The sequence below is a fragment of the Pelobates fuscus genome, chromosome 4 (genome assembly GCF_036172605.1).
Source record: "Pelobates fuscus isolate aPelFus1 chromosome 4, aPelFus1.pri, whole genome shotgun sequence".
Taxonomy (NCBI): domain Eukaryota; kingdom Metazoa; phylum Chordata; class Amphibia; order Anura; family Pelobatidae; genus Pelobates; species Pelobates fuscus.
Window position 1 is genome coordinate 207,787,709 of NC_086320.1, and position 26,814 is coordinate 207,814,522.

Genomic DNA, 26,814 nt, shown 5'->3' on the forward strand with positions numbered 1-26,814 from the left:
AGCAGGTTTTGCATAGCGCTGTCCCTATCAAGTTTTTGCTATAAAATACTGTATTTTACCAACAAAGCTTACTGGCAGAAAAACTTTGGACTATCACACTAAACATATCTAATGAAAATGTCTCTAAGATGAACTGATAAAGAAACGATATGTTCTTTTTCTGGCTAGTGTGGCAGATAATGCTACTATATGGACTTATTGACTTGTTCATATTTGAGATAGGAGCAGAATGGCACATACTTTTTCTGACTTTGCAGTAGTCTATATATATATATATATTTATATACGATATATATATATATATATATTTATATATAGACAGTGTGCGGTTTGGGTCAGAAGAAAAAAAATTGGTGACAGGACAGTAATATTGGCTATATAACATTGTGACATAAATCATGTAGACTACATAAAAAGTAAAAATAAATAAAACTAAAAACATTTTTTTCTGGATTTTCAGGAGAGATACATAACTATGTTTTTTTTTTTTTTTTTTTTTAATGCCCAGTGATTCATTTCTGATTAAAATAAAATGAATTCTTCCTGTGAGCAAGTTTATATTTCATTCTTATAAGAATGACCATTCACCAACACACTGACATTCTACAAACTATTGCCAATTTAATAATTACTTCCAATGAAAAGCACATAGCAGAATATGGTGGCTCTATCCAACCCCTTGGTCAAGCAGTGAACCTCGACGGACACAAAATTTCCTGACGTTTTCAAGGAGGTGATGGCCCGGAGTAAAGCTGAATCCATTGGGATTTATTCATATTCACCAAAAGAAACTGCAAAAAGAAGAGAAAAGTTTTCTTACAGTTTTATTGATGAATATGGTATTTCACAGTTAAACGCTTTGCTTGTGGTCAGGGTATTTTTGAGCGTGCAGGTACTTTAACAAATACACAAGTATTTTTATTGAAAACAAAAATGTTTGATGCTAGACTATGGCTATCCAACTTTTTACTGGGATGGAAATCATTATTCATGAATTCTATTAAAATAACAATAAAGTGCACACAATCCATATCCATATGTTTTGATTCAAACAGACAACCATATCAAAGTTTTAGCTGACTGCATCCAGCACTGATGGTGCTAGATGGACAGCCTTGTGCGATTTTCAAATTTTCATCAAATCAATTGATTACAATATGGTCCCATACAATATAATCTGCCAGAAGAATAACAGGAAATGTTTGGATAACATGAGCATTTCCATATTTATTACTGTCCAATGGCAAAAGGAAAACTAGAGTAATTTAGAATGAATATTAATCATTAGTTTCCACTAATTTTCCTTTTTTTGTGGGTACTAGTATTTCTTTTTTTCTGGAACAGTGAATTAGGTGTAGATAAAAACATTGAAGGGACACTGTAGCTAAATTAAACAGTTTTGGTTCAGAATTTCTTATCACCTAATCTGTTCATAGTATTCTGGATCCTGCTTTGTGTGATTAAAGCTAAATTTTCAGAGCAGGAGATAAAAAAGGAGAGCAAGTTAAAGGGACACTATATTCCCCCAAACAACTTTAGCTTAATGCAGTTTTGTTGTTTAGATCATGCCCCTACACGCTCACTGCTCAATTTCCTACCATTTATGAGTTACATCACTTTGTTTATGCAGTCCTAGTCACACCTCCTTGCATGTGACTTGCACAGCCTTCCTAAACATTTCCTGTAAGTGAGATCTAATGTTTAAACTTCCTTTATTGCACAGTTTAATAGCTTGCTAGACCTTGCAAGAGTCTCCTGTGTATAATTTAATTTACAGAGCAGGAGATAAAAACGTCTAAAGTAAGTTAGCATCTATTTGAACATGAAAAGATTTTTGTGTGGCTAGGGCTGCATGGACAGAAACAAAGTAATTTACCCCCTAAATTGCAGATAACTTCAGAGGCATGATCTATACAACAAACCTGCTTTATTAAGCATATCTGTATGGAAATACTTAATTATGTTCAATTAGAATAATTAAAAGAACACTCAGAATACCAATACAAATTTAAAAATGCATTTGACAGTTTTTTGCCTCATTAATATATTGTATTTGTTTTATGCTCAAGTCTCAAAGTTTTTGCACTCTTTAGCAAAGTCACCTCATGCCAGAAATACTTTCTTATTGGTGTATGTACACATATCAGCCTCTTAACAGAACTGATTGAGCGGCTTTTATTTCACAACCTGACTGCAGAGTCAGAGAAACCACAAGCAGGTAGTGATATCCTTAGGATATGTCTTCCTGAGTGTCCTCTCCTTCCAATGCAGGTTGCTTTGTGTTATCAATGGCTGAGCTGTGTACATACATTGGACAAGGAAGTGCTTTTTCTAGAATGAGGGTGTGTGGCTAAGGAGGCAGGCATATTGTGCAGCATTCTGTAAAACATTTTTTGTTGCAAAACCAAAAATGATTTGAGCATGCCAAACATGCAGCATATTAATGAGTCTAAACCCAAATACATGAAAATATTATTGGATGTTCATAGTGTCCTTTAAACTACAGCCAATTGAATAAGAAGCAGACTGCCTTATTGTTTAAAAAAACCTAACAAAAGTCTGTATGATGCACTGCTATAAACACCCCATAACACACAGACTCTGAAAACAACACTAAAAGGGCAAACAGTTTGGCAAAGTGAGGGGGGCCTGGGGGCCTAAATGCAGTTATATATGAGATAGATTAGATAGATAGATAGATCGATAAATTATATATATATATATATATATATATATATATATATACATATATATATATATATATATATATAAGATAGATAGATAGCGATACAATAGATCGATAGATTAGATTAGATATAGAAGATAGATAGAGATCGATATATTAGATAGATAGAGATCGATATATTAGATAGATAGAGATCGATATATTAGATAGATAGATAGAGATCGATATATTAGATAGATAGATTAGATAGATAGATAGATGGCTTAGATAGATAGATATAGATAGATCGATAGATTAGATATATATGATAGATAGATAGAGATGGATATATTAGATAGATAGATCGATAGATAGATAGATAAATAGATATATAGAGATTAATCGATTAGATATATATATAGATAGATATACAGATAGATAGACATATAGATGGCTTAGATGGATAGATAGATAGATATAGGTTTATATATTAGATAGATAGATATATAGAGATCGATAGATTAGATAGATAGATAGATAGATAGATAGACTGACTGACTTATGGCACTTATCTCTACAGAAATTGAAATGTTTCAGTTTTTACATTTCTCATGAAGTGACTTTTAGTGTTTTTTTATATTTATATATAAATATATATTATCTAAATATATACACTATTCTTCTTCTTTTTTATGTACTTGAAAATTAATCATCCATGCTAAAGGGCCTTGTGTAGTAAAGCATCAGTAGGAAATACAGTATTTTACACTTTCAAATAAGTTACCGTATATACTCGCGTATAAGCCGACCCGAATATAAGCAGAGGCCCCTAATTTTACCCCAAAAAACTGGGAAAACTTATTGACTCGAGTATAAGACTAGGGTGGGAAATGCAGCAGCTACTGGTAAATTTCTAAATAAAATTAGATCCTAAAAAAATTATATTAATTGATTATTTATTTACAGTGTGTGTGTATAATGAATGCAGTGTGTGTGTATATGAATGCAGTGTGTGTGTATATGAATGCAGTGTGTGTATGAGTGCAGTGTGTGTGTATGAGTGCAGTGTGAGTGCAGTGTGTATGACTGCAGTGTGTGTGTGTATGAATGCAGTGTGTGTGTAAGAGTGCAGTGTGTGTGTATGAGTGCCGTGTGTGTGTGTGTGATGCAGAGTGTGATGCAGAGCCTTGGTAGGAGGTGGGCATTTGTATTATTATTTTTTAATTATTATAACTTTAATTTTTTTTATATAAATTGTATTATCATTATTATTTTTTATTATTATTCATATTTTATTATTTATATTTAAATTTTTTTCGTCCCCCCCTCCCTGCTTGATACATGGCAGGGAGGGGGGCTCTCCTTCCCTGGTGGTCCAGTGGCATTGGCAGTTCAGTGGGAGGGGAGGGGGGCTGTCAGAGAGCACTTACCTCTCCTGCAGCTCCTGTCAGCTCCCTTCTCCTCCGTGCCGGTCCGTTCAGCACCTCTGTCAGCTCACACTGTAAGTCTCGCGAGAGCCGCACTATGACCCCGCGGCTCTCGCGAGACTTACACTGGGAGCTGACCGAGGTGCTGAACGGACCGCCGCGGAGGAGGAGGGAGCTGACAGGAGCTGCAGGAGAGGTAAGCGCTCGCTGCCAGCCCCCAGTCTGTATTATGGCAATAAATACGCCATAATACAGACACTGACTCGAGTATAAGCCGAGTTGGGGTTTTTCAGCACAAAAAATGTGCTGAAAAACTCGGCTTATACTCGAGTATATACGGTATGCAGTACATTGGTTGTTGATAAAGTATATCACTGCTGGGCCTGCTCAATAGACAAAGTGAAAGCTTTGCACAGCAAAAGTACAGCTAAATTAAACCTGATTAAAAACTGTACACCCTAACCTATGAAAACATGAATATTATTTACTTGTTTGTTTCTTTTTTAACCAGAAAGTTATGTTATTAACCACAGGAATAACTCATGCAAGTAATTTGGCATACAAATATTCATCCAAATGGAAAGTCTAATATCTTGTTATTAATTCTTCTGACTCATGTTATCTTTAAGTCTGTCACTATACTGTTTTACATATTAGACATGCCACAATACAATATTATTAATATTATTTTATTATTTATATAGCGCCATCACATTCCGTAGCGCTGTACCTATCTATCTCACCGGAAGGAGTAGTGTTATAACATATTTTACCAATAAGGGTTCACTGTGCAGCAACACAAAAACAATCTATAATATCAAATTTAAAACAAAGTTAAACTTAAAAACATAGGTTATTCAAACATATATGTGTTTTACAAGTGACTCATACTGTATGTATGTATAATGTATTTTTAAACATTAGTTTTAAGCATGCTTTCGTTTGAATTGTTATTTATTTTTCCGATATCTTTATTTCATGTCGAGTAGCACCAATTTATTTTGTTTCATAGCAACAAAGTAGTTATGTCCAATCACAAGTGTCATAGTCAAGTTGACAATAATTACAGAAATTAGTGTTTGCCACTGGGTATAGTCATTTTTCAAACCAGTCATTTACCTGAGTAATTATGTTGCCAAAAGAACTGCCGGAGAAAATGGACTAATTCTATAGTAGTCACTGTGCCAGAATACACAGGTGAATATTCATTAAACAGAGAGTTGACTAGTGACTTTTCAACATTAGAACACACTAACTGATCATACCACAGCTGTCTGAAGCCCAAACTGTGATATGGTGTAGCAAAACAAGATAGTTTATGTGCTTGTTGACATACAATGCAAAATGGGTACAGCATTACAAAATGCTACACATATATAATGACAATACATAACTTATATATAAATCTAAACATTGTTTTGTGATATTAATATTGCTTAGTGGTTGATATTAAAACCTAAGCACTTATATTGGCTGTCATTGCATTCTTCTTCCTGTAATGCAATACATAAGCACTTGATTTCTGTACATACTGTTAGAAAGTACACACTTTATAAAATATTAAGCAAAATATACCAATATTAAAAACAATATTGCATACACAAAGTAGCTGCAAATCTAATTGTGGTAGGAAAACTCCTACTACTAAGACTAATTAACGCAAAGTGTAATTTTTGAGTAGTCAAAGCAAATTAACTTATTTTTTAGTAACTGTCTATAAGTTAAACATGCCAATAATTAGTTTATACGCAGCACACTTTCAAAATCTTGTTGTTAAAAAAACACTGCATAAAAAAATAACAATTTAGTAGATACTCTTCCAAAGAAATATGCATATAACATCTCAACGGTCCCAATTTTGGTGGGACAGTCCTGATTTTCAGGTCCTGTCCTGCGCCCTGACTTGGGTCTCAATTTAATATTTTGGTACAAGCTTTTCAAATGAATTAATATTGTGTTATTTTTACCCCTCCTTCTCTAGACTGTAAGCTCGTTTAAACAGGGTCCCTATCAACCTATTTTTCCTGTAACATCTTGTAATTGTCTAATTTATTGCTAAATTTCCCCCTTTTTATAATATTGTAAAGTGCTGCGGAATAAGTTGGCCTTTATGAATACCAATAAGAATAATTAATAGTTTGGAATAAACCTTTAAAACTATTTAAAATGATTAAACACATATTTAAACTCTGTACTATTTTGATATTTTCATATATATATTCAATATTTTACTAATTAAATTTTTTTTAAAAAAAAAAGTTTATTCAAAAATCTGAAATGATTTGAAAATCTTATCCAACATTATTAAAATGAGGCCTTAGTTCCTTGGTGGCCAGCTTTGGATGACTGTTAGACAGCCTGAAGTGTGTTATGTGTGTGGCATGTTCCTTTAAAGGGGCCCTATTATCACCAGATCCAGGACAGCTTAATGTAGTTGGTCTGGTGTCTATATCCTGTCACTGCAAGCTTTTCAATTTTTTACAGAAAAAATACAGTGTTTACATGGCTGCTTAGTAATACCTCTAGTGGCAGTCACTCAGAGGACCACTAGAGGTGCTTCCTATCTCAGTAATGCACAGTATGCAGCACTGGCGTTCAGCGTCTTCATGCTCTACATGGAGACGCTAAACATTCCCCGTAGAGATGCATTGATTTAATGCATTTCTATGAGGAGATCCTGATTGGTGCAGTACAGCCTTCCAATGCACAATTGGTGAACAATAGCCTTCCAAAGCATTGGATTGGCTGCAGGGCTGTAAAAAAAATTTGACCTGTGCATTTTTTAATCACAGCGGGCCACTGAGAAAGGGGGCATGGCCAGAGAGGATGTGTTTTGTCATCACCAATGCTCACAGTGAGAATGTTGGTTCAATGTTCTTCGAGGGCAGACTATGCGCAGAGCTCTGCTAAAGAGCTCTAGCATGAACAAAAAAAGGCGCAGTATTTGTTCTGCACAGTGCAAACATTTTTTTATTAACATGCTTGCGCTGTGTTTGCTTGTAACTTGTCTCTGGTGTCTCCATAAGTGGGATACCAGGAGACAAAAGGGCCAGGAAAGAGTATTGAGCATGTATTTGGAGCCTGCTTGTGGGATTGTGTGTGTGTGTGTGTGTGTAAAGTGAGCTGATTATGGTGTGATGTTGTGTAAATAGGTCAGTTTCAGTTGTGTTGTGTTTGTGGGGTAACGTGTGGCTAGGGGCTGTACAGAGTGAGAGTGTGTGTATAGGGAGCATAGTGTGTATAGAGGTTGTAGAGTGTGTGTGTTTAGGGAATGAAGTATGTGTTTGCTAACAAGGAATCCAGTGTGTGCCTAGGGGATCCAGTGTTTGTATGTCAGGACTGTAGTGTGTTTGAAGGGGATCTAGTGTGTGTTTGAAGGACCCAGAGCGTGAATAGGACTAACTCCCTATATACAATCCGCTACACACAGTGTGCGTAGATAGTCCAGAGTTGTGTATGGGATCTAGTGTGTGTCTGGAATGTAATGTGTGTATGATGGGTGCTGTGTGTGTATATGTGAGAGGGGTGCAGTGTGTGTGAGGGGTGGTGTGTGTGTGTGTGGGTGAGGCGGGTCCTGTGTGTGAGGGTGCTGTGTGTGTTTGTTAGGGTGCTGTGTGTGTGTTAGGGGTGCAGTGTGCGAGGGTGCGGTTTGTTTTGGGGGGCTCTGTGTGTGAGGTTTCTGTGTGTGTGTGTGTGTGTGTGTGAGGGGTGCTGAGTGTGAGGGGTGCTGTGTGTGTGTGAGGGTGATGTGGGTGTGGGGGAGATTTTAAAGAGCGGATTCAGAGTGTATATAGGGATCTAGAGTGTGCCAGGAATGTAATGTGTGTAGGGATGCAGTGTGTATGAGAGGTATAGTTTGTTGTGGGGGTGCAGTGTGTGTGAGGGGAGCCTGAGGGTGTTTTGTGTGTGTGTGTGTTTGAGAGGTGCTGTGTTGAGGAGTGCTGTGTGTGCCGTGTGTGTGAGGGTGCTGTGTGTGAGGCTGCTGTATGTGTGTATGTGAGGGGTGCAGGGTTGAGGGTGCTGTGTGTGTGTATGTGAGGGGTGCAGTGTGTGAGGGTGTTGTGTGTATGTGAGGGGTGCAGTGTGCGAGGGTGCTGTGTGTGTGTATGTGAGGGGTGCAGTGTGTGAGGGTTGCTGTGTGTGTATGTATGGGAGGGGTGCTGTATGTGAGGGGTGCTGTGTGTGTGTGTGTGTGTGTATGTGAGGGGTGCAGTGTGTAAGGGTGCTGTGTGTGTATGTGAGGGATGCAGTGTGTGAGGGTTGCTGTGTCGGTGTATGGGTGGCATGCAGTGTTTGAGGGGTGCTGTGTGTGACGGGTGCTGTGTGTGTGGGTGCTGTGTGTGTGTGTGTGAGAGAGGCTGCTGTGTGTGTAAGAGAGGGTGTTGTGTGTGGGGGGTGCTGTGTGTGTGTGTGAGGGTGCTGCGTGTGTGAATATTTTTGGAGGAATTCAGAGCTGCAAGCCAGAGTTCCCCAGGTCCTCTCCTGTCTCCCTCCCTCCCCAGCCGACGGCCGATTTTCACTGCCTGAGGGACGGTGAGGGAGATCTTTGATCTCCCCATGGCCCATGAAGGCACACAGCAGGGCCAGTGCTCGGATAGCACCAGCTCTGCATGCGCTGGCAGGGGAGATCTATTGATCTCCACTGTTGGCCTCTGTCCATGGCCAGTCCAGGCCTAATCTAAATTGATTATCTCAACCATGAAAGCAGAGCCAGCCGCAGCAAGACCAGCACTGCTTGGGTGATAAAATCACCTTTTTACTGAGATCAAAGGGTGAGACATAAACCTAAACAGTCACTTCAGCACTATAGTGTCAGGAATACATGTTTGTATTCCTGACACTATAACTTTCTTTTGCCATAGACTCAGATTATGCTCATGGCATTAACCAAGCAACTTAACAATGTTAACCCAATTCAATTGCCCATTTTGTTATATAAAATTCAACACAATACATTTTGCATTGGAGCTTTCCATTCTGACAAACAGACTTTAATGAGGAATGCACAGCAGCAACAAACAATATTTTGTGGCCAGCTGAATGGGGCCTGATGGAAATAATGTGTCTGATCCAGCAGTTAGTGGCCCACTGACATTAATTCTAGATCTAGTTTTGGAATTGATTTAATATTGTTGGATAAGATTGCTAAATGATTTAATATATTTGGATAAACTTCTTAAATGATTTGCTATTATGGAAATGATTTAAATTTTTTGATATGAATATGTCTGACAATATGATATGTATTTTTATATATGATATATGCTTTGATATAATAAATCATCTGGAAAGCTTATCCAACAATATTAAATTGAGGCATTTGTGTCCTGACCCAAGGGTTAAGATCCACTTCGTCAAAACATCAACTACAGGCTTAAAAAAAAAAAGCATCTTATTCCTAGGAAGAGGTAGCATACTGTGATGTTTTAAAATCAATCATGAAAAAGTTGAAGCTTTTTATAAATATTCCTCCTTTGTCCCCTACTAGCTCAACACAGATTTACTTTACTTAATGGACATCCATATTTACTTTACTTAATGGACATCCATAATTTAGCACATTTCCATTTTATATTATGGAATATATGCTGAGGGAATAATTAACAATTATGTGTGTAGATATAACAACATATAACTCTGTTTATCTTATTTTAACAATCCAATTAATACAAATATAATACAAAAATTGTATCTAAAATTGTAAACTCAAATATCCAACATAGAGATAAAACACAATACACTGATACAAAAAATCATGTCAATGCTGTTTTATTGTACAATTATTGTATACAGATACAAATTAAAATAACTTTGATAAAACAGTATTGTATGTAATATGCATTATAATATATAAAGTCCAACCCTAAAATGTATAATTTATACACAAGATCCTTTCTCGTTCTTCGGATTAGAAATATCGATGATATATAGTACCCACATTAATAATGAACGTCTACATATTTGGGTAAGACAAGCCCAGATGATGAAACTCTTGAATATACAATGCTATGCGTGATAAAAATATAATGTTGTCGACCTGTTGCAAAATGTTTGATTGATTTAAATAAGAATAGACCAAAATAATAATACTGGTAACAAATCTCTCTCTCTTTTTTTTTTTTTTTTTTTTTACATATGGATGGATTGTTGAACAAGAAGTCCCTCTTGTAGATGAAGAATTTCCGAAACATTCTATGGCTCGTATAACGCGGAAAAAAAAGCAATGTTTTATTTTAGATAAGAGAAAATATCAGAACGATTGGATTTCCATTTGAACAGTACCTACTTCTTTAAAGGCACTAGGATATCAGCTAACTTGATTTTTTTCTGGAATGTGGTTTGCTTTGAGATTGATCTCACTTGCTGAAGTCTGCTCAATAGCTGCAAAGTTTTTATTATTGTGTGAATTACCTTGGGATCAAGAACACACTGGATTTATATGATCATCTGAGGAAAAATATGGTCCTGAACGTCCTCCTCACATGGTTTTGCCATACGAGACGTAACCGATAAATGTTTATAAGTCGAAGACTTTTATAAATATTACTATAGATTAATCAATGCATTAATATTCTATATAAACTGTTTGTTTTTAAGTATACTCAGTGCAATTTTGATGCAGGACATTCTGTATTGCTTCAGTGTCACAAATGTTCCCCAACCCAGTCCTCATGGACCACTCAATAGTCCAGGTTTTCTCAGTATCTCCATTGGAATAAAACAGGAAATTCTGGACTGATGATGGTCCATGAGGACTGGTTGGGGAACACTGGACTAAACAGTGCATGATCCCATAATCAAGACTTATAGAGATCACTCCAGTCTTAGATTATTTACAGCCAAAATTATGACAGCATAGGTGCATTTTGGCACCACTGTTCAAAAACGTTTTGGCATTGCCCTGATCACTCAAAACGCTAGGGGTATTTACACTCACTTGACACAAGTGCCCTGTCATGGTCTCTAGTAACCTGAGTGTGCATTTTAAATGTTATTTGCTATTTCGAGATATTGATTGTAGTTGTTTCTTGACTATTCTGAACTCTCCAATCTTGACCTTGACTTGTTTACACATTCTGTCATTATGATTTACTCCTTTTGACCTTGGCCTAATTTTCAACTATTCTGTTTCTGTTTTATCGTTAAGCCTACGGCTATGACTAGTAATGCAAACTATTTCTTAGTTCTGTCCTAGTCAATGTTGGGACTCAGTACCCTCCTGGCAGTGACACTGTGAATTTCACAGTGTCTGCTCAATTGCTAGAGTCACAGAAGATGCATGTGAAGTATTTTCACATCACAATAAAGGATTATCTAGACACTGAACATCAGATCAGCATAAATTGGACTCCTATTTATGCATGTATATATATATGAACAAACCAACAATAGGTTTTGAAATAATATGCAATTGGGCAATTTAGGTCACAATAGTTAGCCATTATAAGCGGAACATCTTCAAAATTTGCTGCTTCTTAAAGCTGTAATCATTATCAATGCAGAATAAGCAAACATTTTACTTTTATAAATTATATATTTTCTAAAGAGGTTCAGCAGTATTTACAGAACTATTGAAAGGTCCTCTGTAAAACAGTTCAATTTGTTAAGATTAACACAGCGCAGATGAGACGCAGGTTACATCCATGAGTAACATCACCAGCCCATGTTGTGGCTGCAGTGAAGGCAGGCACAGGAAAAATTACTATAAGATGCTTTCATCCTGAGTATTTTTTTATTGACATAATTCTAATATGGTAACAGATTTTGTCTCTTTATTTTCTGTTGCTCCCACTATCAATATTTAGAATTAAAGTTCATTTTTAGAATTAGAAATCTTTGAAATATATATTAAACAATATAAATATCCAATAAGTTTAAACAAAGATCATCAGATGTTTTTACTTGCTTAAGTTCCATTTGCTATTTCATACATTTTCTTACAATATCTAAACTGTCGTAAACCACAAAATGAATAATTTTTTCTTTATTCAGAAAAAAACATACACGTTGTAAAATAATTTAACTTACCATCAAACTTCCAATTACATAGAATGATCTTGGAATAATAAACACTTGTTTATGTTTGATATGCAAACTATTTAAATTAATGGGACAAAACAAAACAAAAAAAAAAAAGATAAAGATAAAAACAAGTCAATTATATAAAACTGACAAATAAAACCCTTTAATTAGAATAACGATGATCTTATTATGTATCAGTAATGAAAGCAACAAGAAAATTAGGAAGCAAAAGTTGCCCAGAGAGTAAAACAATACAAATTATTATAAAAAAAAAAAAAAAAAAAAGAAAGACATGTTGTCCCTCAGTCAGAATGATAAATAACTGGCTGATATCCCTCTGGTGCTTAAAGTCCATCATCATCATAGTTTGATGGGCATTTGGAAAGTCCTTGAGGCTAAACACTTTACACACCTCTTGGAATAATTACAGAGACCCCAAGCCAGTTACTTCTGATGAAAGCCTAGAACATGGAAACAAAATGAAGGAGACAAAACCAAAAAAAAAACAAAAAAAACAAAAACAAAAAAACAATAAAACAATATCTTCTCACTATTAAAAAACCATGGAGTTACAACCAGTAAAGAAGAGTGTATTAACGCAGATAAAATGATTTTGTTTTTTTTGACAATCGGTTTACTTCAATTAATAAAACATACATACAATAACCAAAACATTGCACAGCATTAATTTCAAGCTGTTAATAATCTGAGGTACTGTCACATCATTTCCATTCTTTCTTTTTTTTATTTTTATATATATTTTTATATATACAAAACAATCAAAGAAAAAAAACAAACATATCAGTGGGCACAGTCTTGATGGGTGACTCTTCATAAAGTTACAGTGGCATATTTAGTGCATTTGTGGCAGACAAGTCTACATCCTATATAAGTTACACAAAATACTCGATGGCAAGTGACCTTGCACAGTAATACTGAGTTTCTTTAGCCCTATGGGTGCCAAAGGAAAGAGCCACATATCCTGTGTCACACGCCTCTGATACTCACATGGTTAATGCTGAGGAGTAGATTGCAATGAACCCACCGGCAGCGAAGCCAACATTTATATACAGAGATAAAAAATAAAGTATTACATTTACATAGTACGGTTTTAACTTTGATTAGATTGACAGCACTGTATGCAAGTCTATCTGATAAAGCTATGTGTCTAAGCAGTGCAAAGTGGATGATTATGGAAAAACTGTGGAATCCTGACTTTAGAGAAGATAGTGAGGAGAACAATATTGCATTACCAAGTCAAGTATAACCCAATAAAGGAGAACTATCAAGAAAAAAATAAACTTTTTTCATATAGCTTGCACCCTGTGCCTATATTACCAACTGCTTCCATTCATATTTAGATGCACTGTATGTATATTGCTTAACACATCTAGAAACTATTATATCAATTGCTTTCTAGAACCCCCCATGTAACATATTCCACCCAACAAACACACTCTATTACTTTATTTAAACAAATAAGATCAAGCTAATAGTAGAGTTTTGCCTGCATAGCTACAGTTGTAACCATATAGATTGTGGTTATATTGTTCCCACTACCTTGACTTTTTGGACTCCGTATTGGTAACCTCTCTGGGATCTGTGGCACCCCTAATTGCGGTGTAAAATATAATGTGGACAACAAAATAAAAGCATTAGAAGAACAGCTAAGCGTACATCCTGTCCTGTTTGGCTTAGCAGTCCATCCTCAGCTTTTTACCACTGACTATCTAAAATTCAAAGAGCAGGTGGCTATATATATATATATATATATATATATATATATATATATATATAAATAGATTGGGAGGAAGAGCTGAAAGAGTATAACCACAGCCTCACACTAGCCTAGCCCATATTTTAATAAAAGCTACAATATAGCATCTTTTCGTGATAGTTTCCCTTTAAGGACCAATGATATCCAAGACAATCAACACAATCTGGTCCTATGCCAACAATTTTAACAAAAGTAGCCCTAGAAACTCCAGCTATTTCCAAAATATGTAGGTCACTCCAGGCTGGCATGTTGTTAATAACCTGACCTGACTGTTATGATTCTAAGAGTCTATCATTGGTGCCAAGGGGTGTGCGCAACAGAGGTCATGAAAATAAATAAATGGGAATGGGAAACAGAAAAAAAGATGATTAAAAACTAGTTCCAACATGGTAGAAATGGTTTTTAAAAGCAGTTTGTTTGTTTTTTAAATTGGAGTTGACAAGTTGCGTATGTTTCTGTCCATATTGACAGCTGTCCAATCAGAATATGAGCCTTGAAATAAAACATGTTATATATATATTACTTTATAATTATTATTATTTTTTTTTCCTATACATACAAACATGCATTTTTCTTTTAAATGTGAGAACATCGTGTGGTAGTTAAGAGGGTTTGATTTATTAAATTGGCATTTTATGTGAATTAAAATGCCAATTCAAGTGAATTATATATTAAGTGAGGACAGATATAGTGTCAAAAATATTTACACTACTTGTTTTATCTTAATATTAATGTTTAGTATTATTACAGAACCTGGAACAATTATAGTGTGGATCTGAATTGCCTACAATTTGTCCTTGAATCAATGGACCTTTTTGGAACCTTGAAGTTGCAAACTCATTGTTAGCCTGTGCAGTGACTTGTAAACATGAAGTCTTATCATACTGATCATGGAGACTGACTGCTAGCCCAAACAGTGACTCATTAAGGTGGAGTATTATCATACTGATTATGGGGACTGACTGCTAGCCCAAACAGTGACTCATTAAGGTGGAGTCTTATCATACTGATTATGGGGACTGACTGCTAGCCCAAACAGTGACTTATTAAGGTGGAGACTAGTCTTATCATACTGATCATGGGGACTGACTGCTAGCCCAAACAGTGACTCATTAAGGTGGAGTCTTATCATACTGATTATGGGGACTGACTGCTAGCCCAAACAGTGACTTATTAAGGTGGAGACTAGTCTTATCATACTGATCATGGGGACTGACTGCTAGCCCAAACAGTGACTCATTAAGGTGGAGTCTTATCATACTGATTATGGGGACTGACTGCTAGCCCAAACAGTGACTCATTAAGGTGGAGACGAGTCTTATCATACTGATCATGGGGACTGACTGCTAGCCCAAACAGTGACTCATTAAGGTAGAGTCTTGTCATACTGATCATGAGGACTGATTGCTAGCCTGGACAATGACTTGTTAAGGTGGAGTCTTGTCATGTTGATCATGGGGACTGACTGATCGCCTGGGCAGTTACTCGTGAAGGTGGACTCCAGTCTATTGATCATGGGGACTGACTGTTAGCCTGGGCAGTGACTCATTAAAGGTGGAGCTTTGTCATGTTGATCATGGGGACTGACTGCTAGCTTGAGCAGTTATCTGTTAAGATCATGGGGACTGACTGTTAGCCCAGGCAGTTACTCGTTAAGGTGGAGTCTTGTTATGTTGATCATAAGGGCTGATTGCTAGCTACGCAATGACTCGTTGAGGTGGAGTCTAGTCAAATAGATTATAGGGACTGATTGTTGGCCTTGGCAGTGAATCGTTGAGGTGGAGTCTAGTCAAATTGATTATGGGGACTGATTGCTGGCCTTGGCAGTGACTTGTTAAGGTGGAGTCTTGTTATGTTGATCATGGGTACTGATTGCTAGCCTGGGCAATTACTCGTTAAGGTAGAGTCTTGCCACTTTGATCTTGGGGATTAATTGCTACGGTAGCCGGGGCACTGACTTGTTTAGGAGGAGTCGTACCACTTTGATGTTGGAGAATCCTTGCTAGCTATGGCTCTTGTGACCAGTTATATACTTCAAATTATTTGGTAACAAAGACCACTGTGAATCTCTATCACAATAAGATTAATGGGCTGTATTTGTGGAGTAGTGTGAAAAAATTGTGCTCGTTAATTAGTTATTGTATGAATAGAATATAGCATCTAATAGTACATATTTGGTAATAGTTTGTCAGGTAAATGGGTTAGGAAGGGCAACAATTTACTTGACTAATAGGGATTGATGTCAGATACTGTGTACAGTACATGAAAAGTGTGAATGGTGTTTTTAGTACTACAATTTGCACTAGCATGTGCATGTTGATGGCAAAGATTCATAAGTGTGGTGGTTCACTAACAGCTATATGGGTTCTTCTTGTCTGTCCCTGATATAAAGTATGAACTTTGCATTAAAACAACAAAATAAGTCATATAACACATATATACCAGTACAAATAAACTTCACTATTTGTGCACTTACAGATTAAATATCAGCTACAGTTACAGATATTTTTTTTAAAAGCATGTCACCTTTTTTGAATACATAGTGTTTAAAAGGGTGTTGCAGACTAAAGAACAGACACTTCTGAAAAAAACATTTATACACCGACTTTTCAGGGCATTTTTAAAATTCACCTCTAGGGGCAAAGGGCTTTGCACTCTAAAATGCCACTATAATTTACAACTACTATTCTCTGGGTATCTCTATTACTCTGCTGCTCATGGTCCCAGCTGAAACTCTGACCGAGAGGTATGGGGGATGAGTGTCCGCAGAGACAAGGAAACTAAATTTTGGGGGTCAGGGCCAGTTGTACACTGCTTGTTGCCTGTGGCTGTCCGTGTCTGTCTGTAACCGTCCACGTATGCCTCTCTGCCTGTGTATGACTTTCTGTGTTTGTGTATCTTTGCCTAACTGTGCATGTTTATCTGTCTGTCTGTTTCTGTAAGAAATTGTCAGTGTGTAAAGAGGCGTATATAGTAGGTGTCAAGGGGTCAATTTGGGAGGGGTGGTACTTTCACCCAACTTATTTTGGGCTCAAGCCCCAGTTATTTTTGACCCTAGCCATAACCCTGGCAATTAGTCGTAGTAGAAGTTACAGAAATCATTGGGAGGGGTTTCAGGATTTCTTTACACAAGAGAATAGATTAAAGGAAGCAATACATTTACTCTAGTGGATTCACTCTCTCTTAGATGTGGTATATTTTATTGACTTGATAATGCATTGTATTACAAATGACCTAAGTATTTTTACTCAATTTATTCAATATTGGGATAGCCAACACATAACTCTCCAGCAGTTGGTAATGGTCCTCAGTTACTGTATAACTTGAGAATCATTTGTTTAGAACAACTGGATGGTTATCTGTTGTCTAACTCTGTTGTTAAAGAAGAAAGCTTCTAAAAGTAAAAATGAGAACTCGGAACAGATTTTTTTTGTGCTATACAATACACATATTGTATATTATTATTTAACGGTTAAAGACCAGAGTTTATCTCCTAACCCTTTATAAGATAACATGTCTGGAATTTAATTTATCTTTTTATTTAGCAGTTTCTAAAACAAAAGTAAATCTTAGAAGAGATGCAACAAAGATACTTGGTCAGGTCTCAAAACTGGGTCTCCATGCCATTTTACTGTAGTGTTGGAAAAAGCTCATATTATTATTGTGTACCCAATTAACTGGCCACAGTGTTTATATAAACTGCCATTTCCAATTAAATGGGCACTCCAATGAAAGTGTTTTAGATAATTAAATGTAGTACATAATATATTAAGATCGTATCACGGAGCTTTCTAGTTTTGTTCCTGGTCAAAAAAGTTAAAAACTACTGCTATAATATATGTTTGTTATAATATCATGGTTCTAGGACAGTAGATCGGGGCTACATGTACAATACATATGCTATCCTGACATTTTTACAGACTTTCTCATATAGGAATTTACATACCATAAGTGACATTTTGGTGTAAGTTTATAAATGTATTAGACATGCCACTGATTTATTTCCCATAATGCAAGTGAAACCTTGCTTGAACGGACCAGTAAATGCCATTTCTATGAAGGGGTATCACACTATGTTGTTATCATGGAACAAGCATTACAGTATCTTAAAGGGACACTATAGTCACCAGAACATCTACAGCTTAATATAGGAAAGCACTGGATTGACTAAAAATCAGTTATTTAGATGATGTCACAAAGGGGGCAGAGCCATCACAGTGGCGCTGGAAATAAGGTAAGTTTTATTAACTTTTAAGGGGGGCAAGCCACCTAAATGGTGGGTTTAGCACTATAGGGTCAGGAATACATGTTTGTGTTCCTGACCCTATAGTGATCCTTTAAATTGAAAAATCAAATACACATATAATTATTGCTTAGTGTTTAATGGTCTTTAATTAGTGAAGTCCTACTGAAGTTTATATATGAGGCACTGACCATTTTTTAGAATTAGCAGCTTGAGGATACATTTTATATAACCTTGTATTTTACTTTGCTTTCTTGTACAAAAGTGGTTATTTTTTTTTCTAAACAATACCTTAATGGCATATCTCAATCAAGAGAACACACTGCGTTGATTAACATGGGAAGGTTCTGCTAGGGATTTTAAATCACACTTGACAGATTCCAATTGTATTTTAAACTAACAGTTTTGAATAACGTGCTGTTAAAGGCATATTGAGATGCCAAATGCAAATTTGGAGGAAATTAATTTTGCAATAAATTTCCTTCATTCTAGGACATTAATTAACTATCCACTGGTTCATTGATCTTAAATAAACATTTATAAATCATACTGCTATTCATTTGAATTTTGTTCACTACGCATTAAAGTAACAGACAGATAAAAGTTGATACACTTGATCAAGGTAAGCTTAACTGGATTTTATTCTGTTTTATTAATGTATGTTTTTTATTTTGGTTTGTGTTTGCTTGTTTTAGTTTGTTAGTATATGTACTTTACTTCAAAATGTTTCAAATTCTGAACTTTTGCAAGGCAAACATGCCAGTTCACTTAATCTCACCATTTTCCACGACTTATCCCACCCCACTGCATCAAAATAAATAAATAAACAATAAAAGCAAATTGCAAATGAAAATAAACAACTGAATTGAAGAAAAAAAATCTAAAACAGAACAAAACAAAACATAATCTGTTGGAACTAGTTACTATTTTGGGTTAATAGTCATGAAAAGGAGGACAACAAAAATTGAATCGGCAACAATAAACACTTGCAATTCAACAAAAAGAAATGAAACGGAAAAAAAAAGTAAATGCCATATTGTTTCCATTAGGTTTATCTACCACAGAATCTTGGTAGAGCTTTGTTCTCATCCCTTCAATATGGAGCAAACTTCTGGCGGTCAGATTTCTTAACCCCACTCGTCGATGGAATTTTGGCAGTATAAGCAGGTAAATTCCCAGTGGCCCCCGCAGTGGCCGCTGCATTTAATGCCAGGAGTGGGACAGTTTTCATGCCAAGCAGACTGGAGACAGGAACAGCATAGTGGGTGGTCGGTAAAGTTGATAGGGGGGGAGGGGAATTGACGTTAACCGCGGAGGCAGCAGCAGCTGCCGCCAACACAGCCATAGAGGTGGGGGTGGAGGAAGGGGTGGTAGACTGAGAGAGGTTCATGTTGAGGTCAACAGGGGTCGTGACGGAAGCAGTCTGGGTGCTCAGTTTAGCCATCTCTAAGCTGCAAACGAAGAGAGGAACAGGAACAAATAGGTTGGGATGGTCAAGCAAGGATCAATTCGGGAAGAGAAGGAATGGAACAGGGGGAGCAAACAAAGTAGGGTTGGGTTAGATGGGTCAACAAAAGGAATAGACAAATGGAGGGTGGGGAGAGAAAGAGAGAAAAAAAGGGGAAAATGAGGGTCAGAGGAGGAACATGTTATGTGTTAAAGAAGAGAAATAACAAAAGGGTATTTCATGATTTGATGAGGAAAACATTTATAAGACTATAAAGAATGTCTTAATCCTTTGAGCATCTGAGGAATAGGCAATGCATTGCGTTACTTACACCTACGACACTCAAAGAGTTAACATAGGTGCTTTTAATGTCAATGAAAGAAATAAATCTAAAGAATGCAGAGAATGAATAAAGATGATAAAGCATAACTTAAAAAAAAATGAAACAGATTTTTGTATAGATTTCCTGATCACTGGTATGTTTGCCTTTAAGTTTTGAATTTTTAAGTCTAATTATTGGTATAGTGCCCCACCTTACTTTTGATAACACTGTTTTATATTCCTTATAAATAAGTGCAGAATGTTAAATACAATACCACAAATATAGTTTATGTAAGAGGGCAATTTGTTACAATAATAGAATCCCCCATAAGAGAAGTCTCTTAATTGGGTTCAACTTCCCATGTTCACCTGCAAGTACATACATTGTATTCCACATATTGTCACAAATAATAATATATAGCAAATAAGTTAATTCACTTTTCTTTTACAAAGCAGAATAAAAATACAAAATAAACATGATACAGTTAAAATTCAGACATACAGGCTTAAAACATGTTATTATCCACTGCCTGTCTGTCCATCCTTTGTTTGGTGTCTGCCTGTCTCCATCTGTCTATAATACAATTCACTTGGCTTATGCTTTTCGAAACTCACTGCTCAATAAATAACATCAGCTGTTCCAAGAATTAGGAGTTTAGGGCACTTGACTCTAGCGCTCAATTTGTTTTAACTTACTTTTGGGCTAGTTTCTTATGAACTGGCAGTGAAATACTTATTGTGCACTCTAGGTATTTCATTTTGCAATTATGTAAGCTGACCACTGACAAAGCTAAATTTAGCAATACAATCTAGATTCAGTTTTTGTTTTTTTCAGGTATACCCGGGATAATCATTTTCAGATTTTTACAATATGTCTATGGATTTGTTTTTCCACATTGTGACTACTCAGCACCTCTTAGCCAAACTTGCTGGTGTACCAAATCAAGCGTAATAAGAAACATTTTCTTACATGTGCTTCAGTTAAGCTCAAGGTATGTCATATATTTTATAATCACATAAGCAAAGAGATAAGTGAACATCTCTATCCATATTATTTGCATTGCAATATATTGCATCATCAGGTGTACCAAAATACCCCACCTCCTCCAAGCAATTAGTGAATTCCATTATATACCAAAATGGAAAACTCCTTGTTACATATCATCAAGATTTATCACTTTCCACTACCTACTCACAAATAAAAAAATATATATTTTTTTGTCTTACACTGACCTAATATCTTGATCCTAAAGGCATTGACATTTATTTGTCAAAGAGTGATTTGCAGTGAATTTTAAACCCAAAAATGGTTAACTTCGATCAACATTCTAGCTGGAAAACAATTAAGGCTTTCATAATCTAGAACAGAGGTAAGCAAACATTTAGCACTGTGCCAAAACAAGACTTTGAAGTCCCTTGGGATGCTGGTCCTATTTTTCTAAATTAACAAATATGTTTGCTGCGTCATTCTGCTTGTGTTGTGTAAGGGTTCTGCAGTTGTTTTGTAGGATTGTATTTGTGTGTATTATATTGTATTTGGGCTGTTTTATATTGTGTATATGCTTGAACAGTTTGTGGCATTTTGTGTGATACATATCTATGTGGGCTGTGTATCATGTTATATGTATGAATGTGGGCTCTGTATGGTGGGACTCCTTATAGGATTGTGTACGAGGGTGATATGTTATATTGCGTGTGTTATTATGTTTATGTGTGGGGGCTGCTCGAGATACAGCGTGTGGGGCTGGTTGTGGGGGCTGTGTGTGCTTGCATGTGGGCTTTTTGTATTATTTGAATGTGGGAGGTTTCCTCGGCAGCTGTGTGTGTATGTCTGGCTGTGTTTGTGGCTTCCCTGGTATCCAAGTCACGGAAAGGGGATATGGCGTTAGCTGCAGGCTGCTGTCCTCCAGTGTGGATTCCCCTTTACAAGCGCTGAGAGGTGTTTTTTTCCCCAAGTGCTGTAATGAATACATTGAGGTCTGCCCCTCAATATAATGTACAATGTAGGACCTATTCACTATTGTTCATTTACTGCAAGCTGCAGCACTGCATATGGAACCTTTGCCACAAATATCCCTAAGAAAACTGAGACCAAATATTTTTTGTTGCCAAAATAGAAATGATATCAAATGGCACACTTCAATTTCAACACCTTTATTTTCAGTTTTTGTGAAGTTACTGAAGCAGAGCAAAAGGCTCCCACTAGCACTTCCTGTTGTATTATCAGAGTCACTGACCTGCTATTGGTGAGGGCATATGTCAGTCACAGAACAGTGACTTTAGGTGCCCTAATTCAGTAACTGCTGAAGTGCAGTGAATTGACAACAAAGTTGCTAATTTAGGCTAACACAGCCAACCTGTGACTAGATTTGAGTTGGATAGATCTTCAAAATCACCTTTTGTTACAATTTGTTTTTTTAATTCACTACAATTTGCTGTTTAGTGAATATCCCCTTGTTTGTTTGGATTAAATGGAGGTCAATTTCCAATAGCACTGGTGGATACACCGATAATATCTCTGTATGAGAAAGTGAATGAAAGGATGGAAGCCAGTAACAGCAGAAGCTCTGATAACAAAACAGGAACAATGAGGTGTCTGTTATATAAGCAGTTTATCTATAATAAAAAATCACCAAAATTTCCCTTAAGAAAACAATGAATCATCCATCTCAAATGTGCAATAAATTGGTCCTTAATTTGTACAGAACCGCTAACGGCCTCTCTCCAGCATGCTACTGAATGACATTAATTTCTGTGTAAGTATACATGTAAAACAACAATTTTGTCTAAGACATGGCTCTTCCTTTTCTGAGGCACTGACTCATTGGCTCAATACATTCCAATCCTCCTTTGAGTGAGGCAACTAATGTATATATATATATATATACACACACACACACACAAACACACATACACACACATATATATATATATAGTTATGGTGGGGTAAAAGGTGATTGAAAACCCCTACCACCTGAAATTCAGTGAATAGTCAATACAATGTTAAACACAGATCTGCACACACCAAACAGGCCATAATAATTGTTTTGCCCAAATAAAACTCACATTTACAGTGCAGTTACTACTATTATCCAATTACTGCAAGCTGCGGCATAGCATAAGGAACCTTTGCCACAAACATTCCAGAGAAAACTGAGATCATTTTTTTTGCATACAAAAATAGATATCAAATAGCACACTATATTTCCAGCTTTTTTTTTCTATTGTTTTTTTCTACATGTAATGCCAAGCCTCAAAAGCAAGCCAGTAGCCAACCTCATGTTGATGAGTTCCATTAACAATGAAACAGATATCCATTAGTGGTCCCAGGCTTTGCATCTCTTCCCGAGTTGGTTATGTGCAGCAGACATATATTCCAAAGAATCCATCTATAACATGTAATTTATGAGGCAAAAAGGTGGTTCTTTGTTCAGCTCATTTCCATGGCCTCTTTGTGTTTGCAGATTTGTGTTTAACAATGTATATACTATCCAATATATATCATATTTTTTATATTTATGGGTTTAGTCCTTAATATTGAATCAAGGCCAAAGTGTTTTTTTTTTTAATGTAATTATTTATATTTATTTACATATATTTAAATACATATATATTTAGTGATGCGCCTCCTTGAATTCCTGTAATTATACTGTGCTCTTTGATGTTATATATATATATATATATATATATATATATATATATATAACATCAAAGAGCACAGTATAAATATATATATATATATACTATATGGACAAAAGTATTGGGGGGACCTGACCATTACGCCAGCAGAGGAGGCGTTTATGAGATCACATTCTAAATACATAAACATTACTATGTATTTGTTCCCCTCTTTGCAACTATAGCTATAGCTTCCAATCTTCTGGGAAGGCTTTCCGCAATATTTTGGAATGTTTGTCGGAATTTTTGCTATTCATCCAGTAGAACATTTGTTGGGTCAGGCAACGACCCAACAAATGAGATGGCCTGCCTTGCAATCTCTGTTCTAGTTCCTAAAGGTGTTCGATGGGTTGAGGTTAGGGCTCTGTGCAGGCCAGTCAAGTTCTTCCACACCAAACTCATCCATCTTTATGCTTTGTGCACTGCGGTACAGTCATGCTAGAATAGAATAGGGCTTTCCCAAACTGTTACCACAAAGTTGAAATCATAGCATTGTCCAAAATGTATTGGTATGCTGAAGCATTAAGATTTCTCTGCACTGGAAGTAAGGGGCGTAGCCCCAACTGCTAAAAAAGAGCCCCATGTCATTATCCCTCCCCCACCAAACTTTACAGTTGGCACAATGCAGTCAGGCAACTCCTGGCATCCACCAAACCCAGACTCACCCATCAGACTGCCAAACAGAGAAGCGTGATTCGTCACTCCACAGAACACGTTTCCACTGCTCCAGAGTTCAGTGACAGCATGCTTTACACCACTTATCACTACATATAGTGGGTATTGTACTTGGTGATATGCATGCATGCAGCTGCTCGGCCATGGAAACCCATATATGAAGTTCCCGCCGCACAGTTTTTGTGCTGAACGTTTGGAACTCTTCAGCTATGGAATCAGCAGGGCGTTGGCAACTTTTACGCACCCTACACCTCAGCACTCGCTAACCCCACTTTTTGACTTAATGTGGTCTTCTACTTCATGGCTGTGGAATATCTAAAAATTCACACACTGGCTTATTACAAAGATGACCTATCACAGTACCACGCTTAAATAAACTGAGCTCTTCATAACAACCCAGACTGCATGGCTAGGTGCTTGACACCTGTGGCAATGGGCCTGATTTGAATAATTAAGAGGTGTGTCCCAATACTTTTGTCCATATAATATATACATACATATATAGAACAGATACACACATATCTATATATATATATACGGACCCTCCAGAATTGCTAGGTCCGTATATATATAGCAATTCTGGAGGGTCTGTTGCACCCCCTGAATTTCTACGTAAAAGTATGTGTGTGTGTATGTATATATATATATATATATATATATATATATATATATATATATGTATTAGGTCCAGACAGTAGCTTCTCATATTCTTCTTATTTTTTTTTGCATTTTAGATTTCTATCTGTCCAAATGCATTTCTATTAATCCACATTAAATCTACTCAGAAGAAAGTAATCCAAAAATGTATACACTCATTTCAAATTAGTTAAACGTTATATTAAATTGCTACAATAGTTAGGAAACCATATAGACAATTGACACAACTTTATATTCTGATTCTCACTGGGTCATTGCACGTGTGCACACTTCATAATTTATAACCTCTTGACAGCTATGTGATGCTAAATATGAGTCTAGCTACCCTTAAATTCAGTGGTTTACCATGCAGTACAGAAGCAGATATATTGGTATAAGGCCTTGGTTCCCTAGGTTATTATGTCACTCTGTTATAGTTTGCAACATACTGAAACAATATATTGTCACTCTTTTTTTTCCCTCTTTTGCATCGTTATTTATCTTATAGAGCTACCTTTACTAATTATATGTGAAGTAAAATAATTTTGCATTGCACATAACATATTTACTGTGGACATTTTGTCAGTTTGTTCTAAATAAAAAATATTGTCAAATCTAATCCTAGAGTTTAGAGTTTATGTTAAAGATACTGATACATATCTTATGTGACATCATATTTCTACAATGATGTCACCAAGTAGTTCAACAGCGTTACTCTTCGGTGGAGAATTCCAGGGCTTTTCACAAAAGTCTTCAGTGCATGATATTGGGGGAAAAAACTATATATTTTTTCATATTCTTGGCTACTCGTCTGAACGATTCTGTCTATGTGCTAAGCACCAAGGCTGTCAGCATTCTGCGTTTGTTTCTGCACTGAATCTGATTCTTAATTGCTTTTTAGGCAGTCATTTAATTTCTCGCACTACTTCTATTTTGTAAGAAGCTAAAGAAGAACACTATAATGTTAGGAATACATATTACTAATGCTATAGTGCCATGTTAAAGGACCACTATAGGCACCCAGATCACTTCAGCATAATAAAGTGGTCTGGGTGCCAGGTCCATCTAGGGTTAACCCTGACTGCTGTAAACATAGCAGTTTCAGAGAAACTGCTATGTTTACACAAGGGTTAATCCAGCCTCTAGTGGCTTCCGCCACAGTGAGAAGACGCCAGTGTCCATAGGAAAGCATTGAGAATGCTTTCCTATGGACTCACTGAATGCGCGTGCGGCTCTTGCCGCGCATGTGCATTCAGCTGATGATGTCGGAAGGAGGAGAAGAGTCCCTAGCGTCGAGGGAGCCCGGAGCTGGAGAAATGTAAGAATTTAACCTCTTCCTTCCCCTAGAGCACAGCGAGGGTGGGGGGACAACCTATTAACACTATAGTGCCAGGAAAACAAGTTTGTTTTCCTGGCACTATAGTGGTTCCCCCTTGAAAGGAGTTAAAATTAAGGTAATTTTCTCCCTCGCCATGCTGCTCTAACCCCAGCTTGCCCCACCTCCTTAGCTAAGATCATCAAAATCTGAGGATCTCAGCCAATCTAATGCTTTACCAAAGTAAAGCATTGGGAAGGGTAGAGCACATGCACAGCATAACACTGCACTGAACCAATTAGATGGTCTCTAAACTGCCTTTTCACTGGGAGCCCCTCTAATGGCTATCTACAGACAGGCACGAGATGCATTTAAATGCTGCAATGCAAACATTGCCAGCTATTTTGCAGAACGGCGATGTTTTACACTGGTGGGAAAAAAAACAAGAGGGAAATGAGATGAAGTGGTCTGGATTCCCACAGAGTCAGTTTAATCTTGATATGTATTATTTTAAATAAAAAAAAAATCTAGTATTTTCTTTCTTGATCTTGGGTGAAACCAAACTTTTTTCTTAAAGGAACACTATAGCATTAGTAATACAAATGGAG

General features: G+C 36.5%; 1 protein-coding gene across 5 annotated transcripts in view; it reads right to left on the bottom strand.

Moving 5' to 3' along the window:
- Positions 1 to 327: 327 nt before the first annotated feature.
- LOC134608777 (poly(rC)-binding protein 3-like) overlaps positions 328 to 26,814 on the bottom strand; it is a 1,002,469-nt gene continuing 975,982 nt past the window's right edge. For 4 of the 5 annotated variants that reach the window (XM_063451872.1, XM_063451874.1, XM_063451875.1 and 1 more), the window contains one exon: positions 18,732 to 19,585. In XM_063451872.1, coding sequence (XP_063307942.1) covers positions 19,228 to 19,585 — 358 coding nt within the window. In that variant the 3' untranslated portion in view covers positions 18,732 to 19,227. Of the gene's footprint in view, positions 792 to 18,731; positions 19,586 to 26,814 lie in introns of those variants that run through there. The other variant, XM_063451876.1, reaches the window with a different exon arrangement.